The sequence below is a fragment of the Protopterus annectens genome, chromosome 4.part1, assembly GCF_019279795.1.
Source record: "Protopterus annectens isolate FY-2018-M chromosome 4.part1, PAN1.0, whole genome shotgun sequence".
Taxonomy (NCBI): Eukaryota; Metazoa; Chordata; order Ceratodontiformes; family Protopteridae; genus Protopterus; species Protopterus annectens.
In genome coordinates, this window is record NC_056734.1 from 147,404,728 (window position 1) to 147,426,979 (window position 22,252).

At 37.6% G+C, this 22,252-nt stretch overlaps 1 protein-coding gene across 1 annotated transcript in view; it reads left to right on the plus strand.

Annotated features, from left to right (window-relative positions):
- Positions 1–22,252, plus strand: part of PLD1 (phospholipase D1) — a 1,505,857-nt gene that overhangs the window by 662,056 nt on the left and 821,549 nt on the right. Inside the window, exon 12 of the mRNA XM_044070047.1 lies at positions 15,579–15,660. Coding sequence (XP_043925982.1) covers positions 15,579–15,660 — 82 coding nt within the window. The remainder of the gene's footprint in view (positions 1–15,578; positions 15,661–22,252) is intronic.

Consider the following 22,252-nt stretch of genomic DNA (forward strand, 5'->3'; position numbering starts at 1 on the left):
GGTTTCATGAAAGAATAGAAAGGGTTTGATAGGGCATATTGAAAAAACAGGAGGCAAAACAATGCAGTAAACACACAAAGGAAACATAAGAGGGTTTGTATTGGAGGAAGTAGGAGAGGATGGACAATATTTTTGTCAGGGGATAGACCCCCGCCCTTATTTTTTTAAGAGGGTAGTGTGGATGGGGAAATAAGGAAGAGGGTGAAGGAGAAACAGTAAGTAAAGAAGGGCTGAGGAAATGCCAACTGGAATCCCAGTCCACATAATTTCAACCATGTCCACTGCCAGATGGTGTTGCAGTGGAAAACCAGATATCGGATTGACAGGTTATCACTCTCTCCTTACAGATATTAATTTTTCCCCCCGTGATGCTTGCATGCCTGGGTCTTCTACAGCTAAGTGTCATGCAAAAGATAGTGTGATTAAGGTCTCTGTCAGGCAAGTTAGGAGCACATCGTCTTGCCTTCACAGGTGCTTCTGTCATCTGAAGAACCAGAATGAGAAGAGTATGGTGAGGGATTAATTAAGCAGGGTATGTGATATCACCTTGAGCTAGCATGCTCATTAGAGCAGGTGGTGATACTATTGGCAAGTTTAGTGTAAGCAAAATTGCTTTGTCACATATTGATTTTTCTTAAAGGAAAACACTTACCTGTCCGTTCCTTCTGTCATAAATTATTTTTAAATATATGGATAATAGCTGTCATTATCAATGCTTTTTGATATTTTTTTCTACTCAACAGCAGTATGCGTCACACAGAAAAGTGGGACTTTTTTTAATTAAGGTGGGGGAAAAATAAATGTCAACAGTAATATAAAAAAATATTTTTATGACGTTATTATGTGTGTCGCTTGTTAGGGTGTGACTGACACTGTTGGATGGGCAGGGAATAACCTTCAGACTGCTTTCAAGCTGACATTCAGATGACTCCATTTTGAATTGTGCATCTATATTCTTATTTAGGCTAGTTTAGGACAATCTGTGCAACTAAGTGGACAGCTTGATATTACTGTGGAGTTTCCAATCACCACAATGCATTCATGTTTCTTTTATTGTAGTTGAATTGTATTTATTGAAGTTGCCTCACTGTACAGTACATTAATTTTAGTAAATGTTCATTAAAGACGGTAGTGTAGTGATTGTGCATACATGGGAAAATGCTTATTGTTTTTAAGAAATTTCAGTGGCAAGGGACAAAATTAGACGTGATAAATGTTATGTTCTGCCACCGACATTGAGAGGAAAATACATGACAGTGGCAGATAGTAGTGCAGAATGTTTTTTGAATAAATACTCTCACTATTGAAGGAGCTGTAGTTGAGTAGTTTAGTAGCATTGCTGTGTTTGCTTGTTTATTCAGATAATACCTTACTGTGGGTGGCAGGAATAGCTGACCAGCGATTTCTACTTTAACAGATGATGTCATCCAGACAGTCTGTGACAAGTGTCTGGCTTTAGCCCCCCCACCCCTTTTTTTCTTAGTAGTACTGATGGAGAATAAGAGATCAAGGCATAGACATAACTTTAACCATGAGGAAAACTGTGTACTCGTGGCAGAACTTAGGATGGGGGGGGGGGCAAGACAAGCGGAGAGGAACAAAGCTTGGAACCAGTTGTTGCAATCAGAGGCAGAAACAGATTGTTGGCACACAGTGCAAGAAAAGGGCAGATAATATGGTAGTGAGTGCTAGAATCAACGCCAGGCAGAATGAAATTTCTAGGGCCACTGCAGTGGGGAATCCATTTCTTTTTAAGTTAACCCCAGATGACGAATATGTTCCGTCTTCCAGAGTCTGCCACAGCAACAGAATTTACATTCATCAGCTCCTGAAGGTTGATGTGAAACGTACACCTCTTATAGTCAAAACTGAATGGTGACCAACTCTTGTAATTAAACACATAATAATTCATTATTATTAGGTGAGCCTTGTACATCAGCAAATAATGAAAACAAAGGCACTGTGCATTGCAAGTGTCCCACTAACCTCCTTTTAAGCATACTATACTGTAAGTTGCGAATGGGTGTTTCCGCTGCTAACAAAATTATATTTCTGAAGCAACCTGAGGGAAGTGGCAGGCAATTTCCAAATTTTATGGCAGGTTCTTTTACCTCACAACGTTAGTAACCATTCAGAAAGTGACACTGCATCACAAAATCAAACACAAGCTGGTATTCCACTCATGCTTGTACAGCAGGAGCAACCCTGCACACATGTACCAGTGTTTCTGCACCAAAGAACACTGAGGATTATGGCAGACATTCTGGGGTCACATTGTCCACAGTGACACCGTTTCAAAGAGGTACTAGATGCAAAAATATTACAACTACTTCTGGAAACACACAAAATAAAAAGAAAGGTGCTGTGACATTGTTGGGGCTCAGACCACTGCAAAAGAGTGTCAGCTAGAAATGCCGAAAATACAACAAGGTATGCATGATGATTTCCAGTTCTACTTTGAATAGTCAGTGAGCAGGGATAAAGCCGTGGTATCACTGATGTGTGGTGTAGCGGCACACCAAGCATCAGTTGCAGCTTCCATTTGTACACTAGTTAGGTAGGACATAGGAAAGTTCAAGCTGGAGTCCGTCTTACACGGTGCAGGGGATGGGGTCCTTTCCAGACACATGGGGGAAATCACACAATACTATCACTGGTTCTCAAGCCAGTAATGTCCATACCTGCAATCACAATACATTTCACACAGGCAGATTCAATGGTCATCTACACTAAGGACAACAGGACCACCTTCCTCCAGTAGATCATACCTTTGGACTAAGCCAACTTACAGTTCTCATGGTAGCCCATCTTCCAAATCAGTTGCACCATCACCCAGGCCTATCAATAGGAGATGTGTATGACTCATTTGATCTGGAGCTACTGTGAATTGCATTCACTCACAAATCTTTCTGTTTAGTTGGAATGAGGGTTTTTTGGGGGTTGGGAGGATATATTCAGTTATTCCCCTTACATCTATTAATTACACCATACTCTGAATTTGAATCATTTACAAAACTTTGAGATCGGATTGTGTGTGTGGGGGCAGGGGGTCTGTGCACATATGTTAAGTACGCAAATGAACACTGGACAAAAAAGAATGATACATGAATTAACTTTACTTCTGGTGGCAGTCATATAAAAAATCACAATAGTAATGAACAGACATTCTCAGGTCAAAACATCTCATAAGGAAAGGACACATTAAAATAAGCATCCTGCCATGTAAACTTAACTGCTGCTATTACAACATCTCACTGCACAAATAGTTTCTGAAGTCAGAATTTATTTTGAAAGACAAAAAACAATCTGATGTGCAGTACGACAGAATTCAGTAAACAGAAATGACATATATAACTGAATGTTTCATTGTTGCCAGTTTTGCTTTCTATTGCATAGTGAATAAGTAAAGAAAAAGTTATTCGGTAAAGCAGGGACAACTGTTTATTTATTTGATGCCTTTCATTATCACCGAATAGGAATCGTTGAGCAGTCAGGCAAATTGGTAGTAATAAAAAAAAATGAGAAGACAATGTCAGATGAACAGTGACAGCAGACCATGCACCACACAGAATAGCCCACAAATATCACTGCATGCATCAATTATACTCAGTGTTTTTTTCCTGAAAAAAAAGAAACACTAACCTGGTCCATAGTTCTGAACTAGATGACTCCTCTTAACCTGCGCAGCTGCATGGGGTCCCTTACTACTGCTGCCAGCTAGTCATCAGTCAAAGTGGGGCTAGAACTGGGAACTGCAGTGACAGCATGGGGTCACTTCACCACCAGACTGGTGCATGATCATATTATGCAGAATGCAATAGGCAGTAAACATCCTCCATGCAGAAGCTGGGTCATATGGAAGGGCACCCCAGACTCAGCCAGGCACCTGAAATAACTGTTAAGGAGGCCAAACAGCCTGTCAATCACATTGCAGGTCTGGGACAGGGATGTGGTCTATGTTGCCTTAACAGCCCCAGAAGGATTTCTCACTGGAGTCATGAGCCATGGCTCCAAAGGCTATCCAGCATCCCCTTTAAAAAAAAAAAAAAAAAAAAAAAAGAGAAAGAGAGAGACAAGAGGGGGAGAGGGGAGAAAATAGAAAAATAAAGATCACTCTACGGCAATATCCATGAATAACTACTTAAATAACATTAAAAAAGAAAGAAAGAAAAGTTCATCTTGCCAACAAAATGACCACTGAGCGCATCCTACCATCTAGGAATAGGCAGTAGTGTGAGTTAGTTTGCCAGATATGGGAATCGTGCACTGCCAGGATGCTGGGCAGGACATTGGTGATGCATCCCCATGCATCTCACACTACCTGGCAGTTGATGGAATGATGGCCCTTCTTATTGTGGTACTACTCTCCCTATGGATCTGAAGAGATCCTAATTGCAACATGGGTACAATCTATCGCACCAAGTACCTCATAGAAATGTAAGGCCCATTTGAATAGGAATTCCACACATTCTTCTAGTACCCCTATGGTGGGGAGGTCAAACATGCTCACCAAGACCCTTATGTATCTGTCCATGCTAAGCCTGTCGAGGATTTCCTGATTAAGAAAGTTCTAATAAGTAATTATTTACTTATATTTTTTTCCTTCTCGCCTTCTTGGTGGGTGAGTGCTGCTGGACGCAAGCGGTTCTGGCCTGGCTAAGACAAACAGTTCCATCCTAGAAATAACAAAACTCACCTCAATTGATAAGATTTCCGACAACTGCAAGTCTGATAGATTTGGTGATGCTTCTGCTTTTATTGTGCATCTGTGATCAGCTTGAAAAAAATTGGAAAAACTGACTTTAAATTGCGAGTGATATGAAACTTTATCAGGATATGAAAATTTACATCACTCCTAATTTCCATCTCATTATTTGTTCATTTGCATAATTACATTCGAGGTCACCACACATTGGCATAAATGAATTGCAACCTAGCTGCGCTCATTCATGCATACCTCTGAAAGCCTTAACACACGTGTGTAATTGACTATGAATTCTGGCTATATATGTGTGCGAGACAATGCATGGGATCTTTGGATAGCAGTACATGCGAAACCACAAGCCATATGGCCTGCTGCCCAATGTTTATTATTGCACATAACAGTTAGCACTTGTTTATTTCATCTGCAATGTCGCAATCTTTGCTTCTTTTAGTAATATATCAATTCTAGAACTTTTAGTAATATATCAATTCTAGAACTTAAGCAATAACTACAGTCCATTATTGTTTTCTTTCCTACTGAAGAACCATATGGATGGATGTTGCTTCAGTAGCTGATTCAGTGCTGTTGACTGCATATGTTGTATTTATCAGTGTTTTACTGACAAATCCTGTCTTCTGTGCAGATGTTGGTTTCATTGTTGACTTCTGTATTTTTTCCTTACTTGCTATCAACTTCCATACTTTCTTGAATCTACATAAATTTAACTACTGTATGCTGCCTTAGTTTCTTTGTCATAAATATGTTGTCAACTTAATTTTACATTGCTGAAATGTTATGTTTTGTTTCCTAATGTATTTTCATTGGATAATTTTGCTGTAATACTTGGGTTTTTGCCTATATCGCATAGGCCCCTGCTAATCTACCCGATTAACAAATAACAATTAAAATTAACATAATCTGTTACCTCTTTGGGGGGGGGCGGCAGAGTGAGCATATTAAGCTTTCTTTTTAAGCAGGAACTGAATGGACATAGGACTTTTGTATTTCTTGGGGTATGAGTGAGACTAGCTGTCACCATTATAGGGCAAGTGTTTAGGTTTCATTGGGTACAAAGAGTGGTGGTTTTCATGTAGGCAGGAGTAATAAAATAACATTGCCATGCCTCTTGGTATACTAACGAGAAGTGATGGTTCATTTAAAATAAAAAGTGAGGGGGGACATTATGCTGGATCCACGTGATTACCATCCCATTACTTTACTATACATACATTATAAAGTACTTGGAAAGATAACTAGGAGACTTCTTGCTACCAGAGGAAGATTAAGTAGGGGTCCGTGGATAGAAGCTCTTGCATTTTAAACAGTTGAACAAGTTACTGTGGCTATAGATAGTCTGACAGTTGTGTATAACAGGTTTGAAAGTAATAAAAGTAGTTGTCATGATCCTGCTGTTAGGTATGCTAGCGAAATTGTAATCGTTAACAGTTAACTACTATATTGTTAACTTTAATGAAAATGGATTCCTTACAAGAGCAGAGAACAAGTATGTATGAGAAATGCCCTCACACTCAGCACATATGTCCAACTGAGACTGGTTTGGCACTGGGTCTTGCACTGGTTGCTTTTTTTTCTTTTTTAGAATTGAAAGTGGGCATCAGCCTGTGGGCGGCATAATACACAAATTAAAAATGAAAAGCGTTATTTCCACTGCAGACACAGCAGTACTGGGCATTCTAGACACTATACACTTATTTCATTGTCACCAGCCTGATGTTCATTATAAAGGCTGCCATGTTTTTCTAGACTGTATATATACAGATTATAGGTCACATTAAAGGTGGGAAGGGTTTTGAAATGATTTATTGTGGTCTTATTTTTTTATATTGCAAAAACCTGGCATTTTAACAAGGGGTGTGTACACTTTTTATATTCACTGTAATCCCTCTATTCAGTTGTTTTATGCTGATTTTTATAGTTGCTTGTGTTTGCTATTTTTTTATTGCTCTTGGCTTCATTCCTGTGAAAGGTAGTTGAAATGTAAGATTCTATATTTTGGGGGAAAATACTGTGAATTTTGATTATAAATACAATTGTATACTACTCAGATTGGTTCTTCCTGTAAGGTACCACAGCAGACCTTAACCTCGGCTTCATTTTTTTATGTTCTGAAGCATTCCGCCCAAACCAAAGACTTCTCACCACTTGCAGCTTGGCCATGACCCTCAACTCACTCCTTCTCGTAGAGAAACTAAGACACAGACAAAACGTGAGTTACTAGGGTAGTTTAAGGGGAGACTCGTACTGTACTCCCTGTTGTATAGATGCCAGTGTGGGTTGCATAGCACTTTCATACCTCAGGTTTTAGAAATACTGTTTCTAGAATATCAGGTTATTGAATGTGCTATTAAAATTTTAAACATTACTGATTACAGAGATGGATTATTTACTGACATATTGTTTGTCCATGTAACAGTGGACATCCCTGTCTGCTTTTAAGAAACCAATGGATAATTTTATATGTGATAAAAAAAAAAAATACTGATATGGGATTATATCAGTCAAGCTTCTAGAAGGTCACAAGCTTGATACTGAAACTTATGAATGTGCCATCTTTTGAATGCCATGGCATGTTTATTACAAGGCAGGAAACAAGTCTGTATGCTGATTAGTTGCAGAAATCCTCCCCTTCTATCTGCAATTTAGTTATTATTTTATTAGTCTAGGATGACTATTACAACTTAATAATGTAGCAATTTTATCTTGAACTAATTTTAATTTGCCTACTTTAGTTTTAATTTGAACCGTTAATCTTGTTTGACCAAAAAAGAAAAACAGCTCTGGAAAACCAAGTATAGTTGAAATCAGATGTAGCAGCAATCAGAAACATATTGTGACCATAGGAATGGCAAAGAGAGATTACTATTCCACCAAGCTCACTACTGGTAGCATTACTATTAAACCAAGCTCACTACTGGTGGCATTACAATTAAACCAAGCTCACTACTGGTGGCATTACTATTCCACCAAGCTCACTACTGGTAGCATTACTATTAAACCAAGCTCACTACTGGTAGGTAGCATTACTATTAAACCAAGCTCACTACTGGTGGCATTACTATTCCACCAAGCTCACTACTGGTAGCATTACTATTAAACCAAGATCATTACTGGTAGCATTACTATTAAACCAAGCTCACTACTGGTGGCATTACTATTCCACCAAGCTCACTACTGGTAGCATTACTATTAAACCAAGCTCACTACTGGTGGCATTACTATTCCACCAAGCTCACTACTGGTAGCATTGCTATTAAACCATGCTCACTACTGGTAGCATTGCTATTAAACCAAGCTCACTACTGGTGGCATTACTATTCCACCAAGCTCACTACTGGTAGCAGTTTTGTCTTTTCAGAAGGTGAATGCAGCCTCTGGCTGACTCATTAAAGACATTGTGTAAATGATCTTAAGAATTATGCCAGCTGATTGATGTAACCACTTAAAATAAAAATCACATTAATGTTTCAGCTTCCTGTCGTTAACAGTGCTTCTATAATTTTCTACTTTATTAATGCATGAAAATGAAACGCATCCACATGGATTTCACATCAGTATTTTTTCTCATCTAGCTTATTTACATCTCTACTTGAAAATCTAATTATATGTAATACAAAGCTGAAATATAATTTTTAAAATATTTCAGTTTTGTTTGCATGCCACTCAGTGTCTCTTGGATTTTTTGAATGGAGAACTCTGTCTCACTGTGCCATTAAAAACCTGATTGCCTTGGACTTCCTGTTTTACCATAAGTCATCTCTACCAATACTAGAACCAAATACCTAATTCTTCACCAATACACAAAATATAACAGGGGGGCAAGTTTATAACCCAGCACCTCCCACAACTCTGGAATAAACTTTCTCTGCATGTTAAGTAGTGTGAATTGCTCTCTTCCTTTATACTTGATGGTTGGATGGTTAAAACAACAAAATTTACCCCAGGATTTTTTGGAATGGCCCTCTTAGAGAAAGGAGGGTATTGGAAGGACAATAACCAAGAGGCTCAGTGGCCTTAGATTATGTATGAATCTATGACTGTAAAGCATGCTGCATAACAGAAAGTAACAAATCACACACACAACATGACACAAAATAACTTGGTACCATATTTTTCTTTCATTTAAAATACAACAAGGTCTAGCTATGTTAATAAATTGACATTATGAACCTATACCACAGGAAGGATCTCTTAGTCAACTTACTCTAATGTGATCATATATTTAAAATGATTAGATCCCTTTGTAACACCCTGAGGTTTCTCTTCTGCCTTTATCAAAGTAGCATCAAGTCCACTCACAATTATCTACTTATTGTAATGTTCTTCCTGGCTTTGGAGTGTTCAGTAAAAGGTAAAACCTGCTAATATAATTTTTTTCTCTTACTTTTAGCCTTAACTGCATTGACCTTAGCTATTTCTGTGTTCTGTTGGATGTCTTCTATCACTTTCTCTTAATCATACACTGTATAAGCCTACTTATTCTAATGGCTTACCTCATTACAATGTTTGTGATGTCATAGGATGCATGCCAGAGTAATCTAATTAGGTGTTATTCATCATCTCGTTCTTATAAATACTTGTGAATTATTTTTCATCTTGTACTTCGTATTGACAATAATATCTAAGAAACCGATTCTATCATTATCATGTCTGAACTTGAATTTGAAGTATTCTGAACATTTATTCAAGAGTAAGTGATAATTTTGCAGTGTAGCATTATTTTGTTGTGCAATAAAAATACTGACAATGAAAATAAAAACATGCTTTGATATTGAGGTCTGTTGGTGAAAAATAAGGACATGTCTCAGTGCATTAGTCATGCAGATAGGTACCATAGCAGCACCGACAGCAACTCACTTTCTCTTTGTTAATCGTAGCTTAAATAGTATAAAGGTGTTACTCAAAACTGTATTCAATATCTCATTTAAAAGCCTGGATGTCCATAAGTTACAGATCACTGTCTAGAAAGCCTGCCAAAAGGTTCCAATCCTTCCATCAGTGAGTATCATACAAAAAATAGGAATTTATGAGGGGGTAACAAAAATATTTGATTTCACCCACCATTACTTTCTCATGTTCTGTAAAAATCTAAGGAATCCTTGAAGGATTAGTTTCAGCTTTTTCTTTGATAGTATGCTCAATGTAAGTAACCATGGGCTTAGTTTTAGAGCTTCACAAGATTTCTGTTGGTCACTTTGGAGAATTGTAGTGTTTGGGTAACTTTGGCTCTTAATAATCTGCACAGACTAGGATACTCCACATTCAAATCTGCCAATTCTGTATTTCAGTCCTTCAGTAAACCATTCATAAATTAGTCATTCTGTTCTGTTACGTCTGTCTTCAGCTAACTTGGGCAACAAATTATAATTACCCTGATCTATTAATAATTCTGTCATTTTTATACCATGATCATTCACATTTATAAGTAAAACGGCTCTCCCTTATCAGCCTCCTTGAATTTTTTTTATGATCTGCCTGTAAATTAAAAGAAAAGATTTCTTATTCTAGTCAGATTTTCATGTATGTATTTGGGAGACTTGGAAGGACAAGAATTGTATAATGACTTTGCAATCTCAGATTTACAAACTTTTTCAAATGTGTAATCTTAGGAAGGAATGTTGGATTGCATGTACGTACAGAAACCTTATTAGCTTTAGCTTTAGTATTATAATTACAGGAGTTTAAATTTAACTAGAGTGCGCAACAGTTAAATAGTTATTTCAAATTTATAGCTTTGCCATGAGTTTGCATGCGTGAAGATACTATTTCAAGGGCTGCAGCTGTTATTTCTTGGCACTTCACATCTGGTGAAAGTTTTGTGGATTGTAACAATACTTCCTCTTTCTGCATAAGTGGGGCTGTTCCTTGGATACAACTTCCATTGCTTGTCTGTAGGATGCTGCATTTGAAAAACTGAGATAATCTGGTTCTTTGTTGAGGTGGTGACTAATAATTTTTCCCCCAGTGGGTATTGCATGGTGCCCTGTCTTTGTTACTCGTATACATTTCTTTGTGAACACTGTGGTGGGTCAAATCCTGCACATGAAAAAATGTTATTGATTGGTCGCCAATTTCACTGGTGTTTACTTGATTGGTTGTTGTATTATTTTGCTATTCTGCTTATGTAACTTGAGACGGATGTTGCCTGATGATCACTAATGTCTCAACACTTTGGCCTCCATTTTGTAAAAACTCATCGTTATTATTTGGTTTTGACACCAGTGCATAAACTACAGAATCAAATGTAGGAGCATTGTTATGCTATTTGAATATTAAAGGAAACAGGAAAACAAAGAAAAGTTCTGGCCAGTAATGCAAAAAAAAAAAAAATTAATAATTTTTAACATTTCTGTTTTTTGCTTTTAGATTATTGCTCTCAACTTGGTTATGCTGATGTAAAAAAAACAAATTGGATGTGAAAGAATAAAAACTGGAAAAACTCTTGGAAAGCCTGCCATTTCCAGGCATTTATGCAGCAAAATTTACCATTTTTTTAAGCATTAACTCAGCATTGTTTGATGTGGTTTCATCACTGAAATGGCATGTTTTTTTTGCATGTTATTAAGTAGTGATTTTAATGAGTCATCCACAGGGTGAAGAAGGTACATGAAAATAGAAAAGCATGAACTGTGAACAAATTGGAATATTACATACCACCTTTGATTTTCTTAGTTTATGTTTTTTGTTTTTTAATTCAAGTGTTTCAGTAGCTGATCAAAGTCTGAATGTGGCCATCATTTTGTGTATCTTACTTGATACAATGGCACTGACTGATACCAAGATAAATTCTAACCCAGCAGCAAATGGTTAAACATTGCATTGCTATTTAGCAATATAACTGCAAGAAATTTACATACTACAGTATTTATAGGTTCGTATGCGATTACTAGGCTGTTGGCCCACATTCCACTTTAAGTATAGCCAAGCTTACCCCAAATTTACCAAAATATTGCTGACGGCAATTCCCCCAAGGAATTTTGAGTTATGACATAGACTTATACATATCAAGTGTTCACAGGCTGCCCCTGTCTATTAAAAACATAGGTGCCAAACCAAAATTTCCATTCATTGGTCCAGATTACAGCTGAATATGGTTTATGGTTCTGAATATTTATCTGTAGAACATCTAGAATGGTTGTGTGCTGATATAGTAGGGATTCTTCTTTTGCAATGTACTGATTACAATCAACAGTCTTTCCTTACTTTTCTGCTTTCTTATGAAAAGTGATCAAGTTTCTCGACCTTGAATAAACCCTGCATGAATCCACATAATTGTGTCTAGCAGAGTATGATGTAAGTTTGGGGTTTCCTGTGGATCTAGTCTGGTGGGAAACAAAAAGCTGCCATAAGTAATTTAATCTAAAAATGACAAAGTCCATGAATTGCGACATGCATAATACTTAATGAGTTCACAAGGCTGTGTACATTAAGTATTATCCAAGTTGCTGTTGTAGCTCTTTCAAATTCCTGGTGCTACAACCGGGAGCTGCACTCATTATACTGTAAAAAAAAAAGACATACCCCTTTTCCCCTGTTAAGTGGACATCTGTAGTTTGTATGGAGGAAATGGTATATTGATGTGCAGACGTGTCAGCAGCCTAAAATTAATAACTTAATAGTCTCATGATCTGCCGCACAGCTGAAGCTGAGAATGGAAGGTTTCCACCCCTGTCTGCATGCCACAATGAACTGCCTGTCAGAGCTGCAACTCCATTGAGGAAGTGGTATCATCTGTGACAGTGACATATTGTGGTAGTTCTGTTTTCACATAAAATCACTATTTTATGCAAAAATAGGATTAGACTAACCACTAGACACAAGGGAACTTTGCAAACTTATGAAACTGATTGCAGATGCTGTATTCCATTTTGCCACATTGTCTTTCACTTCAGTGAGTATTCTCTTCACCAGGTATATGTACCTGTGACTAGGTACAGTGAGGAAGTTGAGGACTGTAGTTTAAGGCTGGTAGGTGGGAAAATAACAGAATAAGCATATCAAATATTTAGACTGTGGGGAAATAGACTAATAATTACCAGAGAAAGAAAACATAATAGATTCCAGAACATGGTTCTGTAGACCACCCCCCAAAAAAGTATAACTTGAAATAACTCCTGTAGTGCCATGCACTGATATTAGCCCTTCAGAACAGTGGTTTTCAGTGCCCAGTAGGTTGTATGATAATGTTGTGTAATACAGCCGTAACAGCTAAGGAATTATTCAGAAAGCGTAAAGTGCTGTTGAGATTCAAAACCGCTACAGATGGAAAAGCTGCCTTTATGCATCTATTGTCAATCTTGCTGAGGTGTTTTGATGTTCTGTACAGATATCTTAAAACTAGTTGAAAGTCAGTTAAGTGTGAATTGCTAAAAAAAAAACTGATTTTTTTTTCTCATTTTGTCTTGTAGTCATTAACCTAGTCCCAAACAATGGGGCCCATTCTTTCTCCATCATCACAGCAAGAGTCAGCCAAGAGAGATCTTTCAGGTAGTCATCAAGGGTGACTTAGCATTTCCCTTTATATGCCCTCTCACTTTGCATGAACCAGTAAAGCACTGGGGGGAGGGGGGAGGTCAGAGGTTGTACGATGGGCTGATAGGTACTTCCCTCACTTCTGCAAGAGTTGCACTCTCCAAGTAACCCTGCCCCTTCCTGGAAGACTCCAGAGGTAGGCTCCCCAGTCCTCAGAAGAGATATTGCAGTAGTTCTATGTGACCCCTTGATGTGCACTGTTAACTCCCCCCCCAGAGAGAGAGAAAAGTGGGGATATATTCCTTCACTCAGTCACTCCTCCCACTTGACCTGCATCTTCCAGTGCTGGGACTGCTAATTGAAGCGCTGTCACCTAGGCTGCAGTTGAGAAAACTGTCTCCTGCAGGAAATAGCCAGTAAAATAAAATGGATATTTGAAAATTTGGAGATTCTTGAGTAACTTAGTTAAGAGTTGATGGGGGGGGGGGGGGGGGTGATCATTTTCTCATACTTAAGACCAAGTTGGATATATTTCAGTGCACATAACTATGTACGTACGTGATGGCTGTATTTGGCACTGCCTTATTGAAGCACCATTATTTGAGAAGTTGATTAGAAGGAAGAAAGTGAACTTTTTCTAATTTAGTGTATATAGACAGTAATGTATTTAAGGAAACAATTGTGCATTGATGGAGGTAGGAGAAATGAACACTATGCAGAATGTTTCTGTCAAGACTCACCCCCTTGGTGGTAGGAAAACGTTCTGACTAAAGGTGCACGGGTGAAGATCTGTTCAAAGGCATAACAGAGCATAGCTGTAAATCGAAGAAGGTTGTAAGCATTTGAAAAGAGCTGTTCTTTCTGCTTCTGGGGGAGCTTATGGCCTAGCTCCTACAATATATGAAATACTTCGCAATTTCCAAATGTAATAGTGCTGTGGATTGATTTTTCTATGTTTCACTGCAGATGTTTTCTGCAAGTGTGCAGTTGAGCAAGCAGTTGAGTAAGCATAGTTAGCATGCATTTAATTTCCATTGAAAAAGATACGTATTCAGGGAAAAAGCGGGTATAAAATGTGTGTGTGTATAGATATATAAATATTATTATGTGCATATCTGTGTGTCTGTCTATATTGCATATGTGTGTGTGTACCAGTTGTTAGTGAAAACATCCAACTTCGACTGCAAAAAATTCCCCCACACCCCCCTAACTATATATACCAACTCCAGGGTCGCTAACATTGGGGAGGGGGGCAAATCCCAAGTTTTTGCCTTGAATACTGCTTGTCGATCAAATGGGCTGTCAACCAAATGAATGTCGATTAAATGGTCTGTCAATCTTATGAAGTAGACCCATAGATATATACATATATATATATATATATGTGTGTGTGTACAGATAGATATATATATATATATATATATATATGTGTGTGTGTGTGTGTGTGTGTGTGTGTGTATGTATGTATGTATATATATATATATATATATATATATATCTATATGGAAATTGCTACATTTGTCAAACTTTGCTTTGGTCAACATCTATTTAGTTGACACAATTTAGCTGACTAAACGGATGGTCGACACCCGTCAACAAAACTATCAGACTGGTGGATTGTCGGGGTTGGGGAATTTACTCTTTCCCTGAGAATTGTGTGTTCTTGGAGTTAGAATATATAATTAGCAGGGAGTGGGGGTGGGGTGCTGGGATTTTGATTTTTTTATGCCCAGTGCATGTGTAATAGCTTGTAGTGCTGTTCGACAAAAGTAAGTAAATCCGTATATAATAGATACAGATACGGATGTATATGTGCATATGGGTGCATATAAAAGCAACAAGTAACCAAATGGGATGATGTGGATTGGGATCTCCTGGGCAAGATATAATGGAATCTGTAACACCTTGCATATATTCTGTTTGTTTTACTCACATATTCAATTTAAGTAACATTTTGTAGTTTGAAGAACTCTTACTGTGCAAGTACCTCTGCTGAGTTTTATGTCTTGCCCTACTATGTATCTATCATTAGGTACAGTCAAGGGATATGTACTTCAAATGATAAACCTCCATTTACCTTTAGGGAGTTAATTTCTACAGTTTAAATTGGTGTATTTATGTACTGACAGTGGTTTGCTAACAAAAATAATCATTATTTCCAATTCTCCTGCTCTCCCCTCTTCTAGATTCTTAAAGCTGTCACTGTGATGGGATTCTGAGTATTTGTTTCAGGTGTAACCATCCTGGTCATAATGAATTAGTTGTGCTGGAAATGTTTATAAGTACATGGTAATGTGAATCTAAAAGTTATCAGTTGACTTGCCAGCAGGAATATAGGGCTTCTCTGTTCATATAAGTAATTACATTTCTGTCTGATTTTCAGGCTGAGTCCAGAAATCTTCTTGAAGAGGCCAGTAGTTGAAGGGAATCGGTGGAGATTAGACTGTCTTCTGAGACGAAAAGCTGTAAGTGGTTTAAAAAGGATCATGTTTGCAGCCTTTAAAAATAGGTTCCATGAGACAGCAGACTGCATTCTAACTTTGGCAGAATGGCCTGGGAATTGGACAGCTTAAGCAGAATGCTAGCTGTATCCTATGAAAACAGTGTGAGAGTATGACCAAGTCTCCAGAAATCTCGTTATAATAGGATTTGGAGAGGCACAATACGTTACAGAAACAGAATTTCAGAAGTTAATTTTATGTAGATATTGCTTGCAAAACATTTGTCAGCAATACAATTGGCTAAGTAGAATTGTGAGATTTAATAGTACTGATTTATTATGCAGCATACAGTGTAGCTGTGTTATACAATATCTTTTAATTATAGCTTTTATCGGTCTTCCTATTACATATTTAAATTCCATTATTTGGAAATTTGGGAATTTTCTTTTATCTAGTTGTGAGCAGTTAAAATTTAACTGGGATTTTTCTGCTGTTTCGGAAGGGATCAATTACATTCTGCTTTCTAGAACACTGCATTTGGCATGTACAAAGAAAAAACATTTGAACTCCATCCCTTATATCACAGTGGTTTGTGCTCTGAGTTTGCTTACATACATACAGATAATACCAAAAGCAATACATACAACTCTCTAGGTTCTGCAGAAGGCACTGAAAGCTGTAAATATGGAGCGGATCCTTAGCTGGTGCGAGTCAGAAGCAGTGCATGCAGAGAATGTTTTCCTTTGAAGATGGAACAATGCATTAAGGTGGTTTGATTCTTAAGGTGCCACAGGAAAAACACTTGGAAAGTGAACAGTTCCTGAAGGGCAGCACTTGAAATACAGATGAGTTTTTTTGTGTGTGTGCATATATATATATATATATATATATATATATATATATATATATATATATATGTATGTATATATTTATTTATATATATATATATATATATATGTATATATTTATTTATATATATATATAGGTTTACTACCATAAATTCGAAAATCAGAAAAAATGTCTGCATTTTGAACCTATGAACCTATGAACCTAAATGAACATTTCCGAATTAATCTAAAGTCGAAAACAGCTGTGTATTGTCGAAAATGTTGCTCGCGACATTTACGGCAATACACAGCACTCCCACCCGTCTCGTAACTACCTACCTACCTAGCCTAAACTCACAGTTATGCAGGGGGGCAAGCCCCCTGCACCCCCACACCCCCCTACCTTAATATTCCAACTCCGGGATCGCACAGTGAGGAAAGGGATGTATTTCCCTAACCGCACTGTACGCGATCCTCACATGAGCAAACGTTAGAATTGCGAATGCACAGTCCATTCGCAATGGTAACGTTCGCTCACATCACCTGCTGAAATAGGAAGTATTCGAACATCTGTTGTTCGAATACTTCATAGCCGTGCACGTCGGCATTGTGATGGTAAACCATATATATATATATATATATATATATATATCTGGATATTATAAGCACAAAACCCGAAATAGGCGAATGCCAAAAGAGCGTCACATAGACGTCGATCTACAAAAAGAGCAAAGGACGGAAGCACCGAAATGCACACCGCTGAACACATTACCGGAAGCAACAGCGCCATACACGCAAGTAAACCCAAAGTAAACAAACACAACGCAAAACACTTTTATTAACGTTTTTGCAGGTGCACACCCCACATCCCCCTACTTATATATACCATCTCCGAGACTGCTCTACAGTGGGGAAAAGGATGTATTTCCTCATCCCCACAATCACCCTGCTGGCCAGGGAAATCCGCTCTGCGTTGTCTTTCAGCGTTTCCGTCCTTCGCTCTTTGCAGATAGTTTGTGTCGATCATATTGGATTTGCCTATTTCATCTTTCTAATAGTTCCACATGTATGTACGTATGTATGCATGTATGTGCGTGTGTATATGTGTGTATGTGTATGTATATGTATATATATATATATATATATATATATATATATATATATATATATATATATATATATATATATATATGTATATATATATATATATATATGTATGTATATATATATATATATATATGTATATATATATATATATATATATATGTATATATATATATATGTATATATATATATATATATATATATATATATATATATATAATAAAATGTATGTATATACACATGCATGCACATACATACCACTATTAAAATGTTAGTAAATATATGCCTTTGCTACTGGGCCTGCTTGATTTCTAATGTCTCCTTTATAAAGGTGGATTCCTTGATGTTATAGTGAAGGGCACTTTCCACACATGAGCAAACATGCATGTGCACACACGTCTGCATTTACAAAAATTGCATTAGTAGCAGAAAGCCACCTTACTTATGGGTCAAAGCCCGTCACTGCCACTTGTACCTCCTTTACTAAGATTAGCAACTGTGAAATTAGTGCACCTGGAAGAAGGGAAATTTCCCTTACATAAGTATCTGTTTAACAGAGTGTATTTTCACACTTAAGAATAGTAAAAACAGTATGCTTTAAAACTCATAAGTAATAATTCCCTTCTTAGACTTGCCCTCAGTTTCATCGGTATCTTTCCTAGAGCTGCTTACCATTTTCTGGATCTTAGTCCCAAGTTGTGTAACACCATCTTTGAAAAGCTGGCTTGCACATCTTTCTGAAATTTGTGACGGTCTGAAAGTTTTTTTCTACTATACTGAATTTTATGACATATTTTTCCACCCCTCTTGATAGAATTATTTTCTTAATAATTTAATGTATTATGCACTGTTCTTCTGTTCTGTTGCCTTGACTATTTTGCCATAGAACTGCAGTAATCCATCCACAGCCCACTCTTCCTATTTTTGCACATGGGGACTTCAACAGTGACAATCATCTGTAGCTAAGGTTCACACTGCTGAGTGGCTAGAACTGCTGTAATGCCTGTTTGGTAATTGATTGTAGCTTTAAACTGCACTCTATGCAGATTCATATTCTTCATCCCATATGTTCACCAAAAACTTTAGATGGTACTCCATTTGTGATGTGACCTACTAGCCAGTATAAAGTAAAGATTGTTTTCCTTGTTTTGAGAGAGATTCTCAGTAGAGAGTTCCTTGCCCACATGCTTGTGGAAAAGTGTTCTGCTCTAATGGCCTTCAAGGAACACTTGCCTCATGGGTTACTTAATAATGGCATTCTGAAATGAGCATACACAGTTAATTGCTTCCTGCCCTAGATGTAGCTTTTCACAACCTTAAACTTGCAGAATCAGCACAGAAGTAATTCTGTATTGCAGTCCACTGACGTGTTTTCTGGGACTGTCTCTGCAGTCTTGTATGTAACTGACATGAAACGTATTGACTTGTATGCTTCATTCTTTGTTTCACCCTTGTAGATGACACTACCTTGAATCATTCTGTTGTCCAAAAAAATGCATCTACTGTACTTAGTGTTACTGAGGGGGCAGCTATTTTCCAAAGGTCTTAAGGATATCCTTTAGATATATAATATTGAAAAACATCTCTCATTTCATTACACATTCTGTAATAATCTTTTTCTTCAGTTTGCTCCTCCTGTACTACTAAATGAAACAGTCCCTGTTGCTTTTACTTAAGCTTCTATTTATGAACTATTAGCTAATCAGTCTCTCTGATTCCTAATTTTCCTTTGTGTACATTTGTTTCCATTTGTCTCTGCCTAGCATCATTTTTTCCTCACTGTTTGATATTTTTTTCTGCTATTTTACATGGGAAGTTTTTATTTCCTCTTAATACCTTATGCTTGTTTAGTTTCTGTGAAAAATTTGTTATTCTGATAGGATATTCTTTGAAAGTAACAGCATAACTTTATTGTCGCTTTCGTGTCTGGGACATGAATACAGAATTGTCGTGGGTTCTGTTCAAACAACTTTATTTCATACAAACACATTACTACTATTGACTTTAACTTAAGTAATTTGTATACAAACTAACAACTATGATCATGCATGCCCACTCCCTGACTGCTCCTTCAAAATGGCACTAGAGGATTGCTTCTGTGTGGTTTATATACATGCACGTACAGCTTTGCATACTTCTTAAAGATATACCACATGCTTTACACTATGATCTACATCCGCCTCCTTTGAGAAATAGATGATGAAATTGTTATGAGACTGTTTGGCATGTAGAAATCACAGGTTATCTATAGTCATGCATTATACAATATTAAATATACATGTATGTACAATCAAATCCATGTTGCTGCATATTTCACACTTGGTTTAGATACTCATCCAGATCATGTGACATAAAACTGGGTATTAGATTTAGCAACTGGAACAGTTTCTGTAAGATGGTTCACCTGTGGAATGTTCAAATTACTTTCTGGAATGGAGTCAGAATTTTGAACACATTCTGGTCTGGAAACAGTGTTTGACTCACTCTTTAATTTAGAGTCCGTATCACAGATACAATGCTATGATTGCAGTAATGAGGATTCTGGAACAGGAAGAAGATGTTTGAGATTCCTCCTATACTCCACTCCTTTGGAATTTACCAAGTAAGATCTTGGCTCGGCACAGATGCCTATAATCTGTCCTATTTGATCAAAACCTTTTGTTGTCTGGATTCATACAGTCTCTACTTCTCTCAACAGACGAAGTAATCTGCTCGGTCAATCGTAACTACATTTCTGGATATTATGCTTCTTAAACAATTGAGCCTTGATGGTTTAAGTGTTCTTAGACTTATGCTGCAACAAACTTGAAGAAATAGAGAGCATAGTTCTAGTATGCCTGTAAAGTAGTCTTTGAGTAGGTGAGCCAAGAATATCGTCACAAGGTATGTTTCTGAGATTAAGCAAATTCAATAATACATCGGTATTGTTGCGCTTTGATTTTTCAAGTAATTGCTTTGCACTCTGCACTGCTCTTTCATCTAGACAATTGGACTGAAGATATTCAGGACTAGTAGGACTAGGCTATTATTGCTCAGGCTGTGGATTGCATTGCATTACTGAAACCAAGTGGAAATTCCTTAAGATTCCAAGAGCAGGTTAAGTTATTTCTTACACTTATTTCACTGAACTGCACTTCTGAAACGCTTATAATTGTGCTATACAGTTGATCTACTACATTTTGCACTGTTATAAAGCTTTTTTTATTGTTTCACTGCATTTATGTACTGTTTTATACTGTTTTAACTGTATTTTTTATTGCTAGATACTGTTTCATTACTGAATTACTTAACTGTAAACTGCTTTTTCATACTGAGAGTTGTATTTTCTGTTTGTGAGTGCTCTATCCGAGCTTTTCTGTGCATTTTTTATTTTTGAGGATTCTGTGTTCTACAGCTAGGAAAGTGTGCATTACTATAATTGTCTGTTTACAGTTAAAAGCATTATCTAGAGTCTGCTTGCTCCTTTATCTGTTTTAAAACTTTCAGTTAGTGGCTACAGCTAGGAACTGTAATTTTTCCCACCCAGCCACCCTCCCTAGTGTTGTGTGTTCTTATACTTGGTGACTTTGCTGTTGCCCGCCCATATTGTATATTTGATCTGTGACACTCTTCCCAGTCTAGTGTCATAAGTTCATTCAATCTAATAGAGAACATTTGTAAAGGCCAACCCACTCAGATTCTTAACGTTGAATTAACTTCTGTTCCAGCTTTCTCCATTTCCACTTTTACTGAAAAAAAAAATTCTAAGCTTGCTTCCACCCTTTCCTGTGGCAGGTCTTGTCCAGATATGGATTTGCTGTGTCCAGGACTGTTGTGAGCTCCTAACCCCCCCCCCCCCACTTAACTGGGGTTAAACTATTCCTGGTGCCATAAAGTCTGTTCTTCAAATTTTCCCTTGCAACTAGCCAGCTTTTTAGTTTTAGCACTCAAGTCTGTTTCTTTGAGCTCAGCACTTGTTCAGAACTCATTGTAAGCACTAAATAAGTTGCAAATTACTACAGCACTCAACTTTCTCCACTTGTCTAGAGGAAAACAGTTTTTAGTACTTAATAAATAAGCACCTATTCAGGCATGTCTAAAGGTCAGCTCCCGGTGTTTTCTCCTGTCTACCTGATGAATCTGGGCATCTTGGGACAATGCAGCAATTGCCTCATGTACACAGACAACCCTCTCCTCCTACCACCCAACACTACGACCTGTGAGCGATGCACTTATATGGCCAAACTGGAAGCAAAGCTCTGTCACCAAAGACTGGACTAGACAGTCAAGAGGAGAAGGTAAACACTTACACCGCACCACACTCATCACATAGTCCCTCAAAACCTGCACCACCAAAACACACACAGAAGCACAAAACACACACCTACATTCGCTGAGGCTCTCAATACAAATCTTTCCAAACAACAGAGACCTGCAAAGCAGAAATGCAAGCAACCTCCTCCCCCCAACACAACCCAAATGACACACAGCCCACATACTCAGTGTGCCACTCAACTACAGCCCATAAGGCATAACGTACCCAACACTCTAGTCATCGGTGACACTATAGTCAGGCACACTGATGTTCCACTCACCAGGCTAAACAAGGAAAAAGTTACTGTCAGCTGCCTGTCAGGTGCCAGGATCCGCCACATAACACACGCACTCGGGTTACTCCACAACAAGTACAAATATGACTCTGTCAT